The sequence below is a fragment of the Geotrypetes seraphini genome, chromosome 13, assembly GCF_902459505.1.
Source record: "Geotrypetes seraphini chromosome 13, aGeoSer1.1, whole genome shotgun sequence".
Lineage (NCBI taxonomy): Eukaryota > Metazoa > Chordata > Amphibia > Gymnophiona > Dermophiidae > Geotrypetes > Geotrypetes seraphini.
The window spans coordinates 51,560,489-51,578,317 of record NC_047096.1 but is presented as its reverse complement, the minus strand read 5'-3'; the positions used below and the strand labels follow the sequence as shown (position 1 = coordinate 51,578,317).

General features: G+C 44.1%; 1 protein-coding gene across 4 annotated transcripts in view; it reads right to left on the bottom strand.

Moving 5' to 3' along the window:
• Nucleotides 1-7,506, bottom strand: part of KIRREL3 (kirre like nephrin family adhesion molecule 3) — a 1,600,598-nt gene extending 1,593,092 nt beyond the window's left edge. For all 4 annotated transcript variants that reach the window (XM_033917922.1, XM_033917923.1, XM_033917927.1 and 1 more), the window contains exon 1: nucleotides 6,881-7,506. In XM_033917922.1, coding sequence (XP_033773813.1) covers nucleotides 6,881-6,935 — 55 coding nt within the window. In that variant the 5' untranslated portion in view covers nucleotides 6,936-7,506. The remainder of the gene's footprint in view (nucleotides 1-6,880) is intronic.
• Between the last annotated feature and the right edge of the window lie 10,323 nt (nucleotides 7,507-17,829).

Below are 17,829 nucleotides of genomic sequence, written 5' to 3'. Positions count from 1 at the left end.
GAAATTTGATGATGTAGTTGGCCATATCTGTATCTCCCAAGATGCATATGATCATACTATTTATACACCATCTATAAAATTTGGAAATCATATACTCTAGAAAAACCAATTACATTTCCCTCCAGCAAGTACATTAAATATTTTGTAGGTAAGTACTATAGTATATACTTAAAACAATGGATATCATAGACATTCTATTTTCTGCACATGAACACATATATATATTCTACTATATATATATATATATATATATATATATATATATATATATATAAAATATAGATGGATGCTGTGCAATTGATTTCCGACTTCACAAACACAAAGCACAAATAAAGTAAAATTTATGCATGCACAGTGTACTTCATAGATGCCAAATTACCCAGGTCCAGACTAGAGACTTTTTTCCAGTCCTGGTTTTGAGCTTACATCCCAAAGTAGTGTGAGGTTTGTGGTGCTTGCTTCTGCCCATTGAAATCAGTGTTGCAAGTCCCATAATGCACCAGGATGAGGTGGTCAGAAATCCAGGACTGTCTGAAAATCTCCAGCCTGGAACCGAGAAGCTTGGCATAGCTGGTACATATACAAGTATCAGTGATTTATTCTGCAAACAAACATGGGACACAATACAAATTAGCACCTATACCTGTATACCCCAAAGAGCTTCTGCATTGCCCAGTTCTGGGAGAGAAACGTTTTAGCCAGTCCTGGTTATGAGCTTACATCCTAAAGCAGTGTGGAATTTGTAGTTCCCTATTCTACTCATTGAAATCAATTATAAAACTTCTGTAATGCACCAAGAAGATCATCAGAAATGTGGGAGCAGCTTAAAATCTCCCTTTTGGAATTGGGAAACTTGGTAACTGTGGAACAGGTAATATAGAAATACACGCGGTACTGTACAGAAGTTATTCCACCACCGTGCTTCGCATTAACATTCAGGGCTCCTTTCACTAAGCCACGTTAGGGCTTTAACGCGCGGAATAGTGCGTGCTAAACTGCTGCGCGCGCTAGACCTTAACACCAGCATTGAGCTGGCATTAGTTTTAGCCGCGTAGCGTGGGTTGAACGTGCACTAAAATGCTGCGAGCGCTAAAGACACTAATGCAGCTTAGTTTAAGGAGCCCTCAATGTAAACAAGCAGAGTCTACATACAGTATATCTGCATTAATTAGCATGTCATTTTCCATTTTTATACAAAGTCCAACCCCAAACAGTTTAAAAACCTTAAAAATACAATATGGCATAATGCATGATAATATCACTCTACCATTATCACACCCTTGAACTGGGCTAGAGGTTTTTAGTGCATGCTAAATGCTCCAACGCTCTTAGAATTCCTAGGAGCGGTGGAGAACTTACCTCGCCGGCTCATGCTAAAAACTTCTAGCACAGCTTGATAAAAAAAAAAGGGGGGGGGGCTTAGATTTTATTACCACAACTTTATCTAACTACACACACATCCATAGCCACCTAGATGGATACGGGATCACTAAATTCTATATGATGCGCCTAATGTTATGCTTGCACATAACTTAATTAAATAATAGGCTTAATCAGAGCTGATAACTGCCAATTATAGTATATCTGACAAGTACTAAGAAAAATTTGGCCAGGTTGATCTTGGTTCAAAACACAGCAGTAAGAATGATTTTTGGTCTGAGGAAGTACGACTATGTAACTCCTTATTATTGTAAGTTGCATTGGCTCCCAGTGGAGGCCCGGATGATTTTTAAGTTGGGATGTTTATATTATAAAGTCGCTTTTGGTGTGACCTCACTTTATCTTGCTGATAGATTTGTTATCATGACACATGAGAAGAGTAGAAAATCTCATGCCCTATTTACGTTCCCTTCAGCTAAGGGCTGTAAAAGTAAAAAACATCATGGGTATTGTCTTTCTTATCAAGCAGCCTATTACGACAAAGGTTTCCTCCCATTATTGATCAGATCTATATCTTATACACATTATAGAAAACTTTTGAAGACTTTTCTTTTCTCCAAATTTTTGTCTAACTAAATCTCTGTGTATTACATTATCTTTGTATTTTCTCATAGCATAATCTTTTGTTAACCGCATTGAACTTAGGGTTATGCGGTCTAGAAATTTGTTATTATGTTATGTTATAATTGGAGTTAATTGAAAGTTAGGTGCTTAACCACATAACACAAGGTGGTATTGCGCCTTGTCCAATGTGTGTAGGTAAAAGGGGGCAAGGTCAGGGGTGGATTGAGGGCATGTTATTGAGTTATGCACCTGTTTTAACTTCAACGCCATTGTGTGCACAACTTAGGCATAAACATTTAGGCCAAGAAAACCCTGGCATAAATAGAGTGTATCTAAAAGTTGTGATGCTTAGTGGCACTTAGGTAAGTCTATAGGGTATGCATAACATTTATAGAATTGTGCTTTGCACCGCACTAGTCAGCACCATTTTTTTGAATCTAGAATCTGGCCCTAAGTGCTCTTTTACTAAGGTGAGGTGAAATCTGGGTTTAGCACATTCTAACTTGGGCCTTGCTTGTTCACCGAGTCCAGATTTTCCAGGCATTTAAGTTAGGCTTTTTTTTTTTTTTTTAATTTTCAGGTTATGTTCTAATGTTCTCATTAGCACATGGTACCTGCAAAATATAACTCAAGAGCACTAACCACTTCCTATTTAGGAGGCACTAGGGCCCAGATTCTATAAATAGTGTCCGAAGTTTGGAGTTTAGATAGGCGCACCTAGCCAATCTAGGTGCTTAACTTAATTTTCTTAATTGGCGCTGATAATTTAAAGTCCCATTAAAAGACAAAAAATTAGTTAGCCAGTAAGCACCGATCTCAGTAGGTACCTACCGACAGTAGGCATGGTTAGGGGTACATCCGGGGCAGATTCGGGAATGGTTTGATTTAGGTGCACTCACTTAGGTCAAGAAAACCCTGGCCTACATGGGAGTGCACCTAAGGTTTAAATGCCTTCAGGTGCCTAATTCTGTGATTCTATAAACAGAGCCCAGCAAAAGATCAACAATCATGCTCAACAGTACCTACAGCTTGGTGCCATTTATAGAAACAGGGATTAAGGGCAATTTAGCGCGGCTATTCTGCGCATTAAGGCCCTAACTCACCTTTGTAAAAAGGAGCCCTAAGTGTTCCTCTGCTACGCCTGAATTATCCAGCTAGCATATGCTAATGCAAACTTATTAGCTGGATAATACAGGAACGCCCACTCTCTCCCCATGACACACCCCTTTAAAATATTTTTAAAGATAGTTAATGCCTGCTTAGCTTGCACAAATGGAAAAATGCCCAAAACACTAACATTTTTTGTGGAAGCCTGTTTTTCCCATGCTAAGAATACATGCATTACGGCTTAAGGTCCTTTACTGAAAGGTCCCCTATGTGAAGGAATTTTTGTTATTATATATACACTTCTATTATAACACTAAAAATGCAGTTGTATATTACATATATACATACATGATATATTTTTAGGACTTCTGATTTTAGATTCTCATTGATAAAAACCGATAAAATACCTCATGCAAAAATGCAAAATAGTGTTTATTGGATATACACTGGAAAGAAAAAGATTACTTTTCCTAATGTTCTTTTTACCTTCCCCTGGCTTATCTTGCATTCTCCACTCATATTTTTTTTTTTTGTCTTTTCTGTTCTGCTTCCTAAATGACAGTAACTTATGAGGGATCGTCAAAAAGTTTCTGCGCTTTTATTTTTATTTTTTAACAACTATTTATTAAACAACTCAAAAATAAATTACATCGCTACCTGCAAGGTAAACCAGCTTGCCCGACTGACTAGTCACATGACATTTTATGACACACCCTCTTACCACTTCTCCTGCCCCATCCATTTCCCGTGAAAATATGAAAGTATGGAAACTTTTAGAATGAAGAACCCTTGTATTTGATCTGGAAATGCAGGGCTGGCTCACCTATTAGGCACAACTAGGCAGCCGTCTAGGGCAGCTTCTTGGTTGTGGTGATGGTGGGGCAGCAAAAGGCTATAACCTTAATATTTAATAAAAGTATGATGTCCAATTATGTGTTTTTGTAGAATTGCTGAGAGATGATTGTTTATCAAACTCTTGGGAGAAGGGGAAATAGGCTAAAGACATGAAATAAAACTGAAGGGGTGCAAGACTATAAGTTTGCCAAGGGTGCCTAATAATCTTGCAAAATAGTTCAGCCAACCCTGCAAATAAGGCACCTAGCGATAGTACCCATGGCACTGAAAAAAAAAATCAAATACGTAAATGCCAAAATATTGTACCCTCAAATAACCTCTAAATTTTCAATTCATAAATACCTTGACTAGAAGCCTTAATTATAATTAATTTACTCCTGATATAACCATATATTACAAACACAATGCATAAAAAATTCTAATATGCATCTAGAAATGGTATATCATCTATGCATTATAGCATATATATTGTAAAGCTAATTTCAGCCTTCAGTACACTCACTTCGATAAACACAGAGGACACTGAATATCAAGATGATATATTGCATTATACTCTGAACAGCTACATACACTGCACAAGGTAACTGAGTATCATTATTCCCACTGTATGCATTTAGGAGGAAATAGCATGCAGAACCATCTAACCCACCGAGGTGCTCTTCTGAAATATGCATGCAAGCCACTGACAGGGCAGACACAGAGCAGGGCATGAATAAGCAAAGCGTCGGGGCACAGCTAGCTCCTGACAGCACATAAACAAAAACCCGACGAGCACGTGAAAAGTCGCCTCTCAGTGACTTTCCACAAGACTCGATTAGGGCAAGATTGTCGCAGTTGTCCCGGGCTCGGGGGGAGGGGGGATTCCCACTGGGGGAGTCACGGCAGGCTGCAATCCCTTTCAATCGAGCTAGCTTAGGACCTGAAGCTTTTGAGACTTGACTCCTTGCTTCCTCCCTGCCCCCCCCCCCCATGTCACTGCAATTTAAATAGGGGCAAACACGCATGATCCAGTGCTACCAGGCCACCGTGAGACTGGAAGCCACATTTGAATTCCCTTCCCACGGTGGCCCAGAGCAAACCTATATAGGCGGGAGTCAGGAAACCCAGGTTGTACTTGTCTTATTATGACACGGAGTTGGGCTGACGACACGGCTGTGGATTAAAAACAAGTGTCACTAAGTGAATAGGCTCCGTCCTAATTTGTATGGGATGCTCGGAACAGGGGAAGCTATGCTCAAAGGAGACGACCTAGCAGAACGTCTCTTGGACTTGTTTGTGCTGGAATTTCAAGTAGAGTTATGATTCACTGCTGGAAGCTAAGGCACATACAAAGCAGTTCCTCTTGTGCTGTCCTCTCCCCCCTCCCTCAATATTCTCTTCTTCGAGACGGTGACAAGGAAAGCCTACAGAAATGTTTTATTGCTAATCTCTTCCAAAACATGCATATGCTGTACGGAGGCAGCATCCCGACAGTTTGCTCCCAGACCACTTGATGCTGAAACGTATCTAACCTTCCACTCCAGCCAATGTCACTGTGTGTTGTCATTAATTCGAAATAAAGAGATGTGCAAGTATTATCATTTTGTTATTCTGAACAAGAACTGAAACGTTCATGCAGTCAGGCAACAGAAAATCCACAGAACACTTGGTCACCCAATGAACTGCTGGGTTACTTGAGGGGGGACAACAGTGCTTTTAAGGGAAAGGACAAATGCCAATTTGTTAAAAGCCGACAACCAATGGAGGTCAGTGCTCTCTTGTCCCGACCCTCTCTGAAACTTCTGTCTTCACATGGGGGATTTGTCTCAATCCATTCCATTAGGGATTTTTTTTTCCACTACCTGTTACTCTTCACATCCCATAATGGCCTTCCAAAGATGTCTGGGGGGAAGGGGTGATCAGCTATCCCCTCCCCCCAAAAAAAATCTAAAGACCTCCAGTCAGGAACATCTTTCTCGGGCTGTGCCCGTAGCTCTTTTCCAGAATCAATTTCCCTCTTTTCTCCCACAATAGGGAGCGCTGAGGGTGGATAGCAAATGGGAAGAAACATAGAGGAAGGGAAACAGGCTAAAGAGAAAGATGATAGGGCATAATGCATAAGCAACTATTATTTTTAATCAAGTTCTAGTAAGCCCTGAACAGGTAGGATTCCCCCCCCCCCCAGCAGTTGTACTATCTTTTCAAGCTCTATTGCAGTGGGTAACTTTCGAGCAGTTTTGAAATCACCCAGTTACCCAGTTATCCCTCCGACCTCTCTGCCAGAGGAAGGGCTACTGGAGTATAAACTTTGACAGATTCCTCCAGACTCCGTTTCTTTCACAAATAAAGCCCACGGGGCCTGACAGAAAGCTAGGATCGGAGGTGAAAGGCTGAAATGCCCTTGTCACCAAGTACTCAGGAGGTAGCAGCAGCCCCCCCCCCCCCCCCCGATCTAGGCAAAAACAGATGATGAAATGCACAGCAGCTCCTTCATTTATTGTAATTTAAAGAGAGAGAGAGAACACCCCGTCAACGCATTACAACAGCTCCAGCCACAGAAGATTTGGGTATACAAAAATCAGGTCACACACACTTTCCTTAGAGCAAATGCAAGGAAGAGCAAAAAAAAAAAAAGCTACAATTAGAAACAAGAACAAAATTCTCCACTGTTCTATGAGAGAGAGACTTTAAGATCTGTGTTTGTACCTAAACAGACCCAGACTGCAGAAATCATACAGATCATCAGCGTGCTAAATGATCGCCAGTCCAAGGCAATCCAGCCGTCTCGGAGATCATTTGCAGCCCAAACGAGCAGCCGCCAGAAAACAGCGCAGCTCCCCCGTCTTAAAAGTACAGCACTAAGCTGTTCCAGCGCCAATTGCCGGGACACTCTCCTCCTCCTCCTTGCAAAGTAAGTAACAGACGACTCCCTTACCTTGGCTGAGCAGGAGAAAACAAAGGGCCACGAGGTCTGCCTGGAAAGGTCTCATTCCTGGAAGCGCGCTGGGGGGTTTCTCCCGGGCGCCGGCTGCCGGAGAGCCGCTCGCGACCGGCCGCTTCCCGGACTGTCGGTGTCTTGCTGCCGACGCTCCGACTTCTCACATTTGCAGCCTCTGAGCTGCTCAGCATCCCGGCAGCACAGCCTTCCTCTGGCACAGCTCCTCCCACCGGCAGGCACTGGCTCGCGCGTAGGCTCAGCAAACAAGTCGCAATTAAACAGGGAAAGACTTGTTAGAAGCCTGAAGAGGCTCTTGCATTTTGTTTCTTTGATTTCTCTTTGGTTTGTTTCTTTGTGCGGCAGTGACCCTCTCTTGCCCCCCCCCCCCCCCCCCCCGTTATACTAACACCCTGTTCTTGCCTCCTGAATAGGAGGAAGCATAACTTCATCCAAACAATGGACAGAGCATGAAGCTTCTTATTGGGAACAGCATGGGGCCCCAGCTTTATTAACCCCTGTGGCGTACTAAGGGCGGGACGAGGGGGGGGGCGTCCCGGGTGCAAGCCCTAGCAGGATATACAGTCGGCCAGGTCCAGAAGACCCTCCCGCCCTACTAACGGGACCTGCACCTCAGCGCGCTGCCGGTTCACCCCTCCGACGTACTTGTTCTGGTGCAGCAAGGTCCCGCGATGACTGCGTCTCCTGGTCCATCCCCCTCCGACGTCACTTACTTCTTTCCAGCAGACCTAGTCATGGCGGGACCTTGCATAGCATTGGTTTGGAGGGAGAGAAAAAGTTTGCATGGAAGGGTGGTGGAAGGAGAGAAAGGGGGCAGGGTGGTAGGTTGGTGGAGGGCGAGAAAGGGGGCAGATACTGATGGAATTGGTGTTCAGGGATAGGGGAGAGAGATATAAGGAGGAAGGATACTTGATGGAATTGGGTTGGAGGGAAAGATGCTGATGGCAGTGGGGGGGAAGGGGGAGGAAAGAGTGAAATGCCAGACCATGGGGGTGTAGAACATAAGAATTGCCGCTGCTGGTTCAAACCAGGGGTCCTTCAGGCCCAGCAGTCCGCTCATGCGGCAGCCCTCTGGTCAAAGGCCAGCGCCCTAACAGAGTGACTAGCCCTTCCAGCATACGTCCTTATCCCCTTTCAACTTTAGAGAGTGACCTCTCGTTCTCCCTACCTTGGAGAGGGTGAACAATCTGTCCATATCTACTAAGTCTATTCCCTTCACTACCTTCAATGTTTCGATCATGTCCCCTCTCAATCTCCTCTGTTCGAGGGAGAAGAGGCCCAGTTTCTCTAATCTTTTGCTGTATGTCAGCTCCTCCAACCCCTTAACAATCTTAGTCGCTCTTCTCTGGACCCTTTCAAGTAGTATTGTGTTCTTCTTCATGTACGGTGACCAGTGCTGGACGCAGTACTGCAGGTGAGGGCGCACCATGGCCGGGTACAGTGGCATGATAATCTTCTCCGATCTGTTCGTGTTCCCCTTCTTTATAAATCCTAGCATTCTGTTCACCCTTTTCGCTACTGCCGTACATTGCGCGGACGGCTTCATCAACTTGTTGATCAGAACTCCCAAATCCCTTTCCTGGGATGTCTCTCCAAATACCGCCCCGGACATCCTGTATTCGTGCATGAGATTTTTGTTTTACTTTACCGACATGCATTACTTTACATTTGTCCACGTTGAACCTCATCTGCCATGTCGATGCCCATTTCCTCGAGCCTGATTATGTCATGTTGTAGATCTTCGCAATCCCCCTGTGTCTTCACTACTCTGAATGGATGGACCATTCGGGTCTTTATCTGCCGTCATCTACTATGTTACTATGTTACTATGAATAACTTCATATCGTCTGCAAATTTTATCACCTCGCTCATCATACCTATGTCCAGATCATTTATAAAGATGTTGAAGAACACGGGTCCAAGCACCGAGCCCTGCGGCACCCCACTGGTGACACTTCCAGTCCGAGTATTGTCCATTTACCCCCACACTCTGTTTCCTATGCTCCAGCCAGTTTTTAAACCACGTGTGTATTTCACCCTCACCCTCATGGCTCACAATTTTCCGAAATAGTCGTTCATGCGAAACCTTGTCGAACGCCTTCTGAAAGTCAAGATATACAATGTCGACTGGGTCTACCTTGTCTATCTGCCTGTTTACTCCCTCGAAGAAGTGCAGCAGGTTTGTTAAACAAGATCTGCCTTTGCTGAAACTGTGCTGGCTGGTCCTCATCAGCCCATGTCCGTCAAGATGATCAATAATGCGGTCCTTTATCAGCGCCTCTACTATCTTTCCCGGTACTGAGGTCAGACTCACCAGTCTGTATGTTTCCCGGGTCTCCCCACAAACCTTTTTTGAAGATCGGCGTAACATTTGCCACTTTCCAGTCCTCCAGAATCTTTCCCGATTTGATCGACAGATTGACTATTAGTTGAAGCAGTCCAGCTATGGTCCCTTTCAGTTCCTTGATGACCCTCGGATGGATGCCATCCAGTCTCGGGGATTTATCGCTCTTAAGCCCTGCATACCTCTTCTAGACTGACCGTTAACCCTGTCAGTTTCCCATTTTCACTTCCAGCATATAGCCTGATGGGTTCCGGTATGCTGTGTATATCCTCTTCGGTAAATACAGACGCAAAAAATGTGTTCAGTCTGTCAGCAATTCCTTTGTCCAGTAAGAGGAGAAGAGAGGGATGCCAGACCATTGAAGGAGGGAAGGGAAGAAGATGGATGCCAGACTAATGGGGGTGAAGGGGGAGGCATACATAAGGTGACCATATGTCCCATTTTGAGCAGGACCATCCCATTTTTAGCTCACCTGTCCCGTTGTCCCAACACACAGCTTCGGGACACCATATATCCCGTTTTCAGAAGGAGCGGGACAGGAAAGCTATAAACTGGCCACTGCTGCCTATTTGTCCAAGCCACTGCCTCACTAACATCATCTTTGTGCAGTGACTGACCGGAACTTCCTCTCTGACGTCAGAATTGACGTCGGGGGGGAGGGGGGGAGAATGCCTGTGCAGTCATTGCATGAAGATGATGTTTAGTGTGATGGCTTGGACAAATAGGCGGCGGCAACATGGGGAAGGGGCCGGGAGATAGAATGAAATACAGGGGGGGCGGGAGAGAGAAAGAAAGACAGAAAGGGGGGGAGCCGTGAGAGAGAAAGAAATAAATGATGCACAGTCAGAAGGAAGTGCAGCAAGAGACTCATGAAATCACCAGACAACAAAGGTAGGAAAAATTATTTCATTTTCAATTTAGTGATCAAAATGTGTCAGTTTTGAGAATTTTCAGTGGAGACTATTGGTAACCTGGATGAAAATCACCAGTTAGTGCCAAAACCTTAGCTAGCAATCCTGGGACGTTCAGGGGTTGGGTCCGATATAGGCCTTGATTTTCAGTGATAACTAGCCACAGTTAGCGCATAGATTAAGCCACATAAATAGCTGTCCTATCTTTATGTATAATCTAATAGCTAGTTAGAGATGAATATCAGTTAGCAGTTATTGTCTAACCATCTTTTTAAAAACCTGAATATTCAATGTCAGTTGCTGGAAACAGCCCAGCATTGAATATCTGGTGTCTGCACTGATGGTGGGCTTTAAGTGTGCTGCCCACGGGTCACGTGATGCTGTGAGCTAGGGAAGACGCGTCTTGTCTGAGCTCCCGGGCCCCAAGTCCTAGAGTCGCTATTCCCCACTCTGTAGCACGCACGGAAATCACCCAAACTAGTCCATAGTACTCTACAAGTACATGGACAAATATTTTCATTCGCCGGGGCTCTCGATGGCGACGCGAAATACTAAAAAAGATCGCGACTGCCCAGTGGTCGCTGCGAACAAGATGGCATCAAGACCCGCGGCTGAGATCAGCCAATTATCGCCGGAAGCCCTGCGGGACATTAATTCGGCAGTCACCCTGGCGATGCAGCCAAGCCTTGACCGGCTTTCAAAGCAACTGTGGTGGCTGGAGACCATGATTGCGGACACCACCGAGTTGGAGACGTGCGTGTCCCGCATCGAGGATGCTCAGGGAGCCCAGCAACAGCCTTTCCAGGAGCTGACACATGCGCATACAGAGCGGCTGGAAGATATGGAAAACAGGTCCCGCAGGTTACCGTTTTTTAGGTATACCTGAAATCTCCGTTTTTTAGGTATACCTGAAACGGTTATGGAGCCTGCTCTCTTACAAACCCTGGAGACGTGGCTGCGGGAGTATTTTCCCTTTCGGGAGGTCCTGGACCCACTACGCCTGGAACGGGCACACTGTATGGGTAGGGAACAAAATCGGGAAGCCCGCCCATGGATGATTATTGCCAAGCTGCTTAACTATAATCATAAGGTTGAAATCCTACGCTAATACAAGCAATCGAGAGATTCTTTGAAATTTGGAGATAACGAAGTACGAATATTTCAGGATTGTTTTATCCACTTTGCTCTATTTTGGCGGATAAAAAGATGCGCTTCATGTTCCTGTATCCTGCGCCTCTATCATCAGGGCCAGTGGCATATGTTCGATTCTTCTCTGGAAGCAGCCAATCATCTTAACACTCACCTGCTGCGCCCACAGTAACCTTCATAATTGTGGACTGGAACATGAGTGTTAGTTCATTTGTTGTGATTGATAAGGTCTTCCACTGACTCCAGCCATTCGGCTTTGCCAGTTGGATTGGTGGGTGTTATGCACTGAGTGGTTAATTCTAGTTCCTAATATGTGAGATTGAGCTCAAATCATGCATGGTTTTTGTTCTTTAATCTGTTCATTTTTATAGAATCAGTTGTTGTGGGGATGTTTCTAACTGTGTTAAAATTTGCTGTGACTCAGGGCTCAGGAGGCATCTTTCTGTGACTCGACACACTTCTGAACCTGCAATTGTGTGGGCCAGTAACTGTGTTTTTTCTGGAGAATTTTGTGGGGTGGGGGGGAGGGATGTAGGGGAGGGGATGGGGGCTTTCTTAGTGATATTATATATGAGCATTTCTTTTTTTACAAACAGATATGATGTTGTTGAGAGAGAGGGTTCTTTGTTACATATGGGCAGGGGAGAACGGGAAGATTGGTGTTTGGATCCTGTGCTCTGGGGGGGCTTGATGATTGAAGTGAATGTCTCTCTTTTTCGATATGTTTTCATATGCCCCCAGGTTTATCTTGCAACCGTCTTGGGCTAGGCTGGGAGCCCGGGATGATGGTTTATACATACTGAATTGCACGATAGTATTGTATCTTCTCAACTATTTATGCCGGTAGCCAATACGTTGCGCATCATGTCCTGGAACATCTCGGACATCATGTCCACTATTAAGAGAACTAAAATTCTGAACCAATTAAAGAATCATAAGATTGACATTGCTTGTACACAGGAAACCCGATTGACTGATGTAGAACATTTGAAATTGGGTCGCTCTTGAGTGGGGGCGGTATTTGCAGTCTCTTCACCACATAAAAAAGCGGGGGTGGTGATATTGATTAACAAAACTCTATCTTACACAGCAACACTGATTGAGAGTGACCCTCAGGGCCGTTATCTGTTACTTTATTTCAAAGTAGGCACTTATTTGTTTTACCTCTTGAATGTCTACGCCCCAAACGTATATGATCACTCCTTTTTTGAACAACTGACTGCGTTATTATTGGAGTGAATGGATTCACTGGTGTTCATAGCGGGGGATCTCAATCAGATTCTAGATCAGAGTCTCGACCGTTCAAACCCTGGGGTCCCCGGGGTGGGGGTGGGGGGGAGAACTCGTGGCATTCCATATCTTTGTGCGGCAAGAGGACAGCGCTTTATTATGGGCTTGAAAGATAGATTGGGTAGGCTCCAACATAAAACTGATCAGATAGCAGGGATTTTATTAGAAGTATCGGAGTATCTATAAGAGCAGGGACTCGGGTTCCGGTCCGCTACTCTTAGATTATATAACTGATTCGGGCATGCCCATCATGATGGACCAGGAAGTCGAGTCCTTAAATATGCCAATTACTGTCAAAGAATTACAAAGGGCAATCCAACACCAAAGCAACTACTCTGCACCTGGTCCTGATGGTTTTACAGCCGAATTTTATAAACTTCTCTCCTTTTAGATTGGTGTACCCCTGCGAGACTATTATAATCAGGGTATAGATCGGGGGAGTTCCCTAGGGAGGCCAATGTGGCTTTGATTACAATGATATTAAAGCCTGGAAAGGAGGCAACTTCTTCAGTCTCTTATCACCCTATTTCCCTTTTGAATGTAGACATTAAAATCTTAGCCAAATTCCTAGCGGATCGATTATCTCATATTCTTCCAAGAGTCATAGGACCGGAACAGGTAGGTTTTGTGAAGGGTCGCCAGGCAACCCACAACATTCGTAAGGCTATTCTAACTGTAGCACATGCTCAGACCCGCGAAACGTCCATGATATTCCTTAGTTTAGACGCGGCCAGAGCCTTTGACCAAGTGGATTGGCGGTATTTATTTGGGGTGCTGGATTATTTAGGGATGACGGAGTGGCATATGCAAGCAATACGAGCATTATATGCATATCAAAGGGCTTGTTTACTGGTTAACGAGGTTATTACTGACAGGGCTGCCCCTTATCGCCACTGCTATTTTTGATATATTTAAAGCCATTCTTGCGGACGGTTACTGAAGACCCTGGGATAACAGGGGTGGCCTTTCAAGATCAAACGTATAGGTGTTAGCTTTTGCAGATGATCTACTTTTTACGCTAAATCACCCACGCATCTCTATCACTCAGTTCCTGCAATCACTTGGAGAATTCCGATTTTATTCGGGTTTCTCTCTTAATTTTCAAAAATCTACAGCATTAGTAATCCCGTCCTCCTTACAGGATACCTGGACTGGTGACTTTCCATTTACATGGGCTCCTGCCTCAATTAAATATTTGGGGGTGTGGATACCTCAAGATCTCCCTACTTTATATATTTGTAATATAGCCCCCTTATTGGATGACACACTGAGGCATTTGCAACTTTGGACCACATTCCCCTTGTCCGTAGCAGGACGTGTGGCATTGTTTAACATGGTATTGTTCCCAAAATGGTTATATAGGTTCCAGATACTTCCACTCTTACTACCCCATACTCATAACCACCAGCTTACTAGAGGGCTACAACACTATCTTTGGGGTGGGAAAAAAACCACGTATGACTTACTCTAGGATGTGCCTTCCTCGGGACAGGGGGGGTTATGGGTTGTTGAATGTACAATGATACGCCCTGGCCTGCCAGATGCGACATATTAATGACTGGTTTAGAGGTACCTCCTACTTTACTGTTACTAGATTGGAATTTTCCTTGTTATCTCCTTATCATATTAGTTGTTTTTTTGCACTCCACTGCTGCAGTTTTCCATCCCCTTGTGGCACATTATCCATGTTTTTGCCCCGGCAAGGAGGACTTGCTGCTGGGTGTGTAAATGTGTTAAGCTCTCATCTATATTTTCTCTATACTTACCGATTCAAGGCAATTGTGACTTTTTACCAGGCCTCCAAAATGAGACTTTTAGACGCTGGTCAACTCAGGGACTACAGTTCTTATTTCAACTGTTCAATGAAGCGGGTCACTTGGCTTCGTTTACCTCCTTACAAAACACGTTTGATTTGCCAGCTTTAGATCTTTTTGCATACTACCAAGTTCGCCATTATGTTCACTTCTTGCCAGCTGACCACTTGGTGGAGGACTGCAGAGAGGCTATCTCAGAACTTTTTAGTCTCTCTGCACAAATTGATACCACTTCGATTTCATCATGTGGGCTTATGGGACACTCAACCAGGCCTTAACTTGGACGTAGTGGCAGCTTCGTGGGCAGAGGACTTGCAGTATTCCCTGTCTGCTCATAAGGTACAGCGAGTGTTAAAAACCATAAAACGGGTATCTGCTAATGTTACCCATTGGGAACTTCAATTAAAGTTTGTGCTCCGTCTTTTTATATCCCCCATGCGAGCTTATCGGATGGGCATCTCTCCAGTACATACTTGTCCTAAATGTTCTTGTTTCCATACCTCTTTGGGACACATGTTCTGGTTATGACCGCGTATTTCCCAGTTTTGGCAATGTTTGGGACAATATACTACCACCTTGTGGGGCTGACGATGGACGCCGGATCCGCGAGCCCTTTTTGGACATTATATCATTGCTTCACCGAAACCTAAAGGACTGACTGCTTTTATTGCCAGGGTGATGCTCCTTGGTAAGAAAGCTATTTTGACTAATTGGTTGTCCCCTGAACCACTGTCTTATGCACAATGGAGATCGCTGCTGATTATACATGCCTCCCTCAAGCGTAGACAAATTGATGACCTGGACTCTAAGCCTGGATGGCGCTTTTGCTCTATCTGGGAACACTTTTAGATGGACCTAACTCCTGATGCCTGCAGTAGACTTTTGAACTTAAAATTTTCCTTTTCTTTATCTTCTTGCTGCTCTTGATTTGCTGGTGGTGTGTGGGTTGGTGGGACTGGGGGGTGGGGAGGGGAGGTGGGAGTAATGGTTTATTTTGTGCACATTATTGATAACTCTATTGTTCGTCTCTGTATTGCTTGCTGGCACTTTATTGAAATCTTTAATAAAAGTATTTACACATGTGCTGCCCACTGCTAACTGAGGACAGACTTTTAAGGAATCTGCAGAATCTCATGTAGATATTTCTTATCCATTCATATCAATAGGATGATTAAAGGGGATTTAGGAAATCCCACAAATCTCAAGTTTAATTGCCTTAACTGATTTTTCATAGCATGAACGACTACTTCGAAAAATTGCGAGCCATGGAAACGAGGTTGAAATACTAACATAGATTAAAAACTAGCTGGCAGACAGGAAACAGAGAGTGGGGTAAATGGACAATACTCGGACTGGAAAAGCGTCACGAGCGGAGTGCCACAGGGGTTCGGTGCATGGACCCATGCTCTTCAACATATTTATAAACGACCTGGAAATTGGTACGAGTGAGGTGATTAAATTTGCAGACATTATGAAGTTATTCAGAGTAGTGAAGACGCAGGAAGATTGCAAAGACCTGCAACGCGACATAAACACGCTCGAGAAATGGGCCGCGACATAGCAAATGAGATATAACGTAGATAAGTGTAAGGTGATGCATGTCGGTAACAAAAATCTTATACACGAATACAGGATGTCCAGTGCGGTACTTGGAGAGATCCCCTAGGAAAGAGACTTGGGAGTACTGGTCGACAAGTCAATGAAGCCGTCCGCGCAATGTGCAGCAGCGGCGAAAAGGGCGAACAGAATGCTAGGAATGATTAAGAAGGGGATCACGAACAGATTGGAAAAGGTTATCATGCCGCTGTACCGGGCAATGATACCCCCCCCCCCTCCACCTGGAATATGTTTTCACTCAGAGAATAATTAAGCTCTAGAAAGCATTGCCAGAGGTTGTGGTAAAAGCGCACAGTGTAGCTGGTTTTAAGAAAGGTTTGGACAATTTCCAAGAGGAAAAGTCCATGGTCTATTATTGAAAAAGACATAGGGGAAGCCACTGCTTGCACTGGATCGATAGCATACAATGTTGCTACTCTTTGAGTTTTTGCCCGGTACTGGTGACCTGGATTGACCACCGTGAGGACAAGCTAGTGGGCTTGATGGAACATTGGTCTGACCCAGTATGGCTAGTCTTATGTTCTAACCCATACTATCCCACTATAGGGCAGGTAGAGCAAGGGAAAGAGCAACATAAGCCTTCTCGGTATAAATCTTTTGCCCTACCACAATACAACTACAGCACTAGCAGCAACAGTTCAGGCTTCTTCATAAACATACTCCCCCTAATTCTACGTATAAGAAGTGCCAAAAATTAGGTACACAATTCAATTGAATAACAAGCTAATTAGCACTGATAATTTGCATTTTAATACCATACCATATTGTTTCTTATACCCCACAAATGTCAACTGGGAATCATTGCGGCTTACATAAGACTAATAAGGTTAGCAACATAGACATTATGAATCATAGCAAGACTATAATGAAAACAGATGCGTTTTTAGCACTTTCCTAAATTGATGATAGGAGGAGATCTGAAGTAAGTAGGTCGGGAGGCAGTTCCAAATTTTGGTGGGGCTTGAAACTCGAAGATGGATTTGAAGAGTGATTTCCTCCATTGCATTGGTCCTCAATTAAACAGCTTTGTGACCTGTTGTTACTTATGGATGAAGTTGAGCAGAGGTTTTAGCCTGGTCTGCACGAAGGGCCGCACAAAGAGCCCTTTGGCATGACCCTTCGGTGGGGCCCGCCTGACACAAAGCCCTTTGAAGGGCTGCTTAATCAGGCTCAGGAGGTAGTAGGTGGGGCCTCAGTTCAGCTGAGAATCCTCAAGTAGAGAGAGGAGGGACAATCAGCTGACTCCCTTCCTTCTCTTTCTCTGCTGGAATCAGAATGACCAGTGTGTTTGGTTGTTTTTTTTCAGCTGGTGTTAATTAGAATCATTTAAGGGTTATGCACTTAAATTTAGTCACAGGATCTATGCCTAACTTTTATGTGCAAGTCAAAAAAGGAGCACAGAAACAGGCAGATGGGGGATTCCATTAAATTACATGCGTAATAACAGAATTAGAGACTCCACACCTAAATTTAGGCATGGGTATTTGCACCATGTTTTCAATGGTGCAAATGGCCACATCTAAATTTAGTCATAGTTCCTGGCTATAAGCACTATTCTATAAACCGCAGCTATCTTTAAGCACAGTTTATAGAATAGCATTTTGTTTTTTTCAGTGCTGATTTTTTTTGGGGGGGAGCACAGTCTATAGAATTTGGTCCATTACTTCACCACAGAACAGATACACCATGGTAGCAATAGTGTAAGATTCCCTCAAACACTCCACCCACATAGTGCCATGTCAAACAGCAGCTATAGCACAGGCAACAATGCAGGCACCATTACCTCACCCGAAAGTTCTTCAG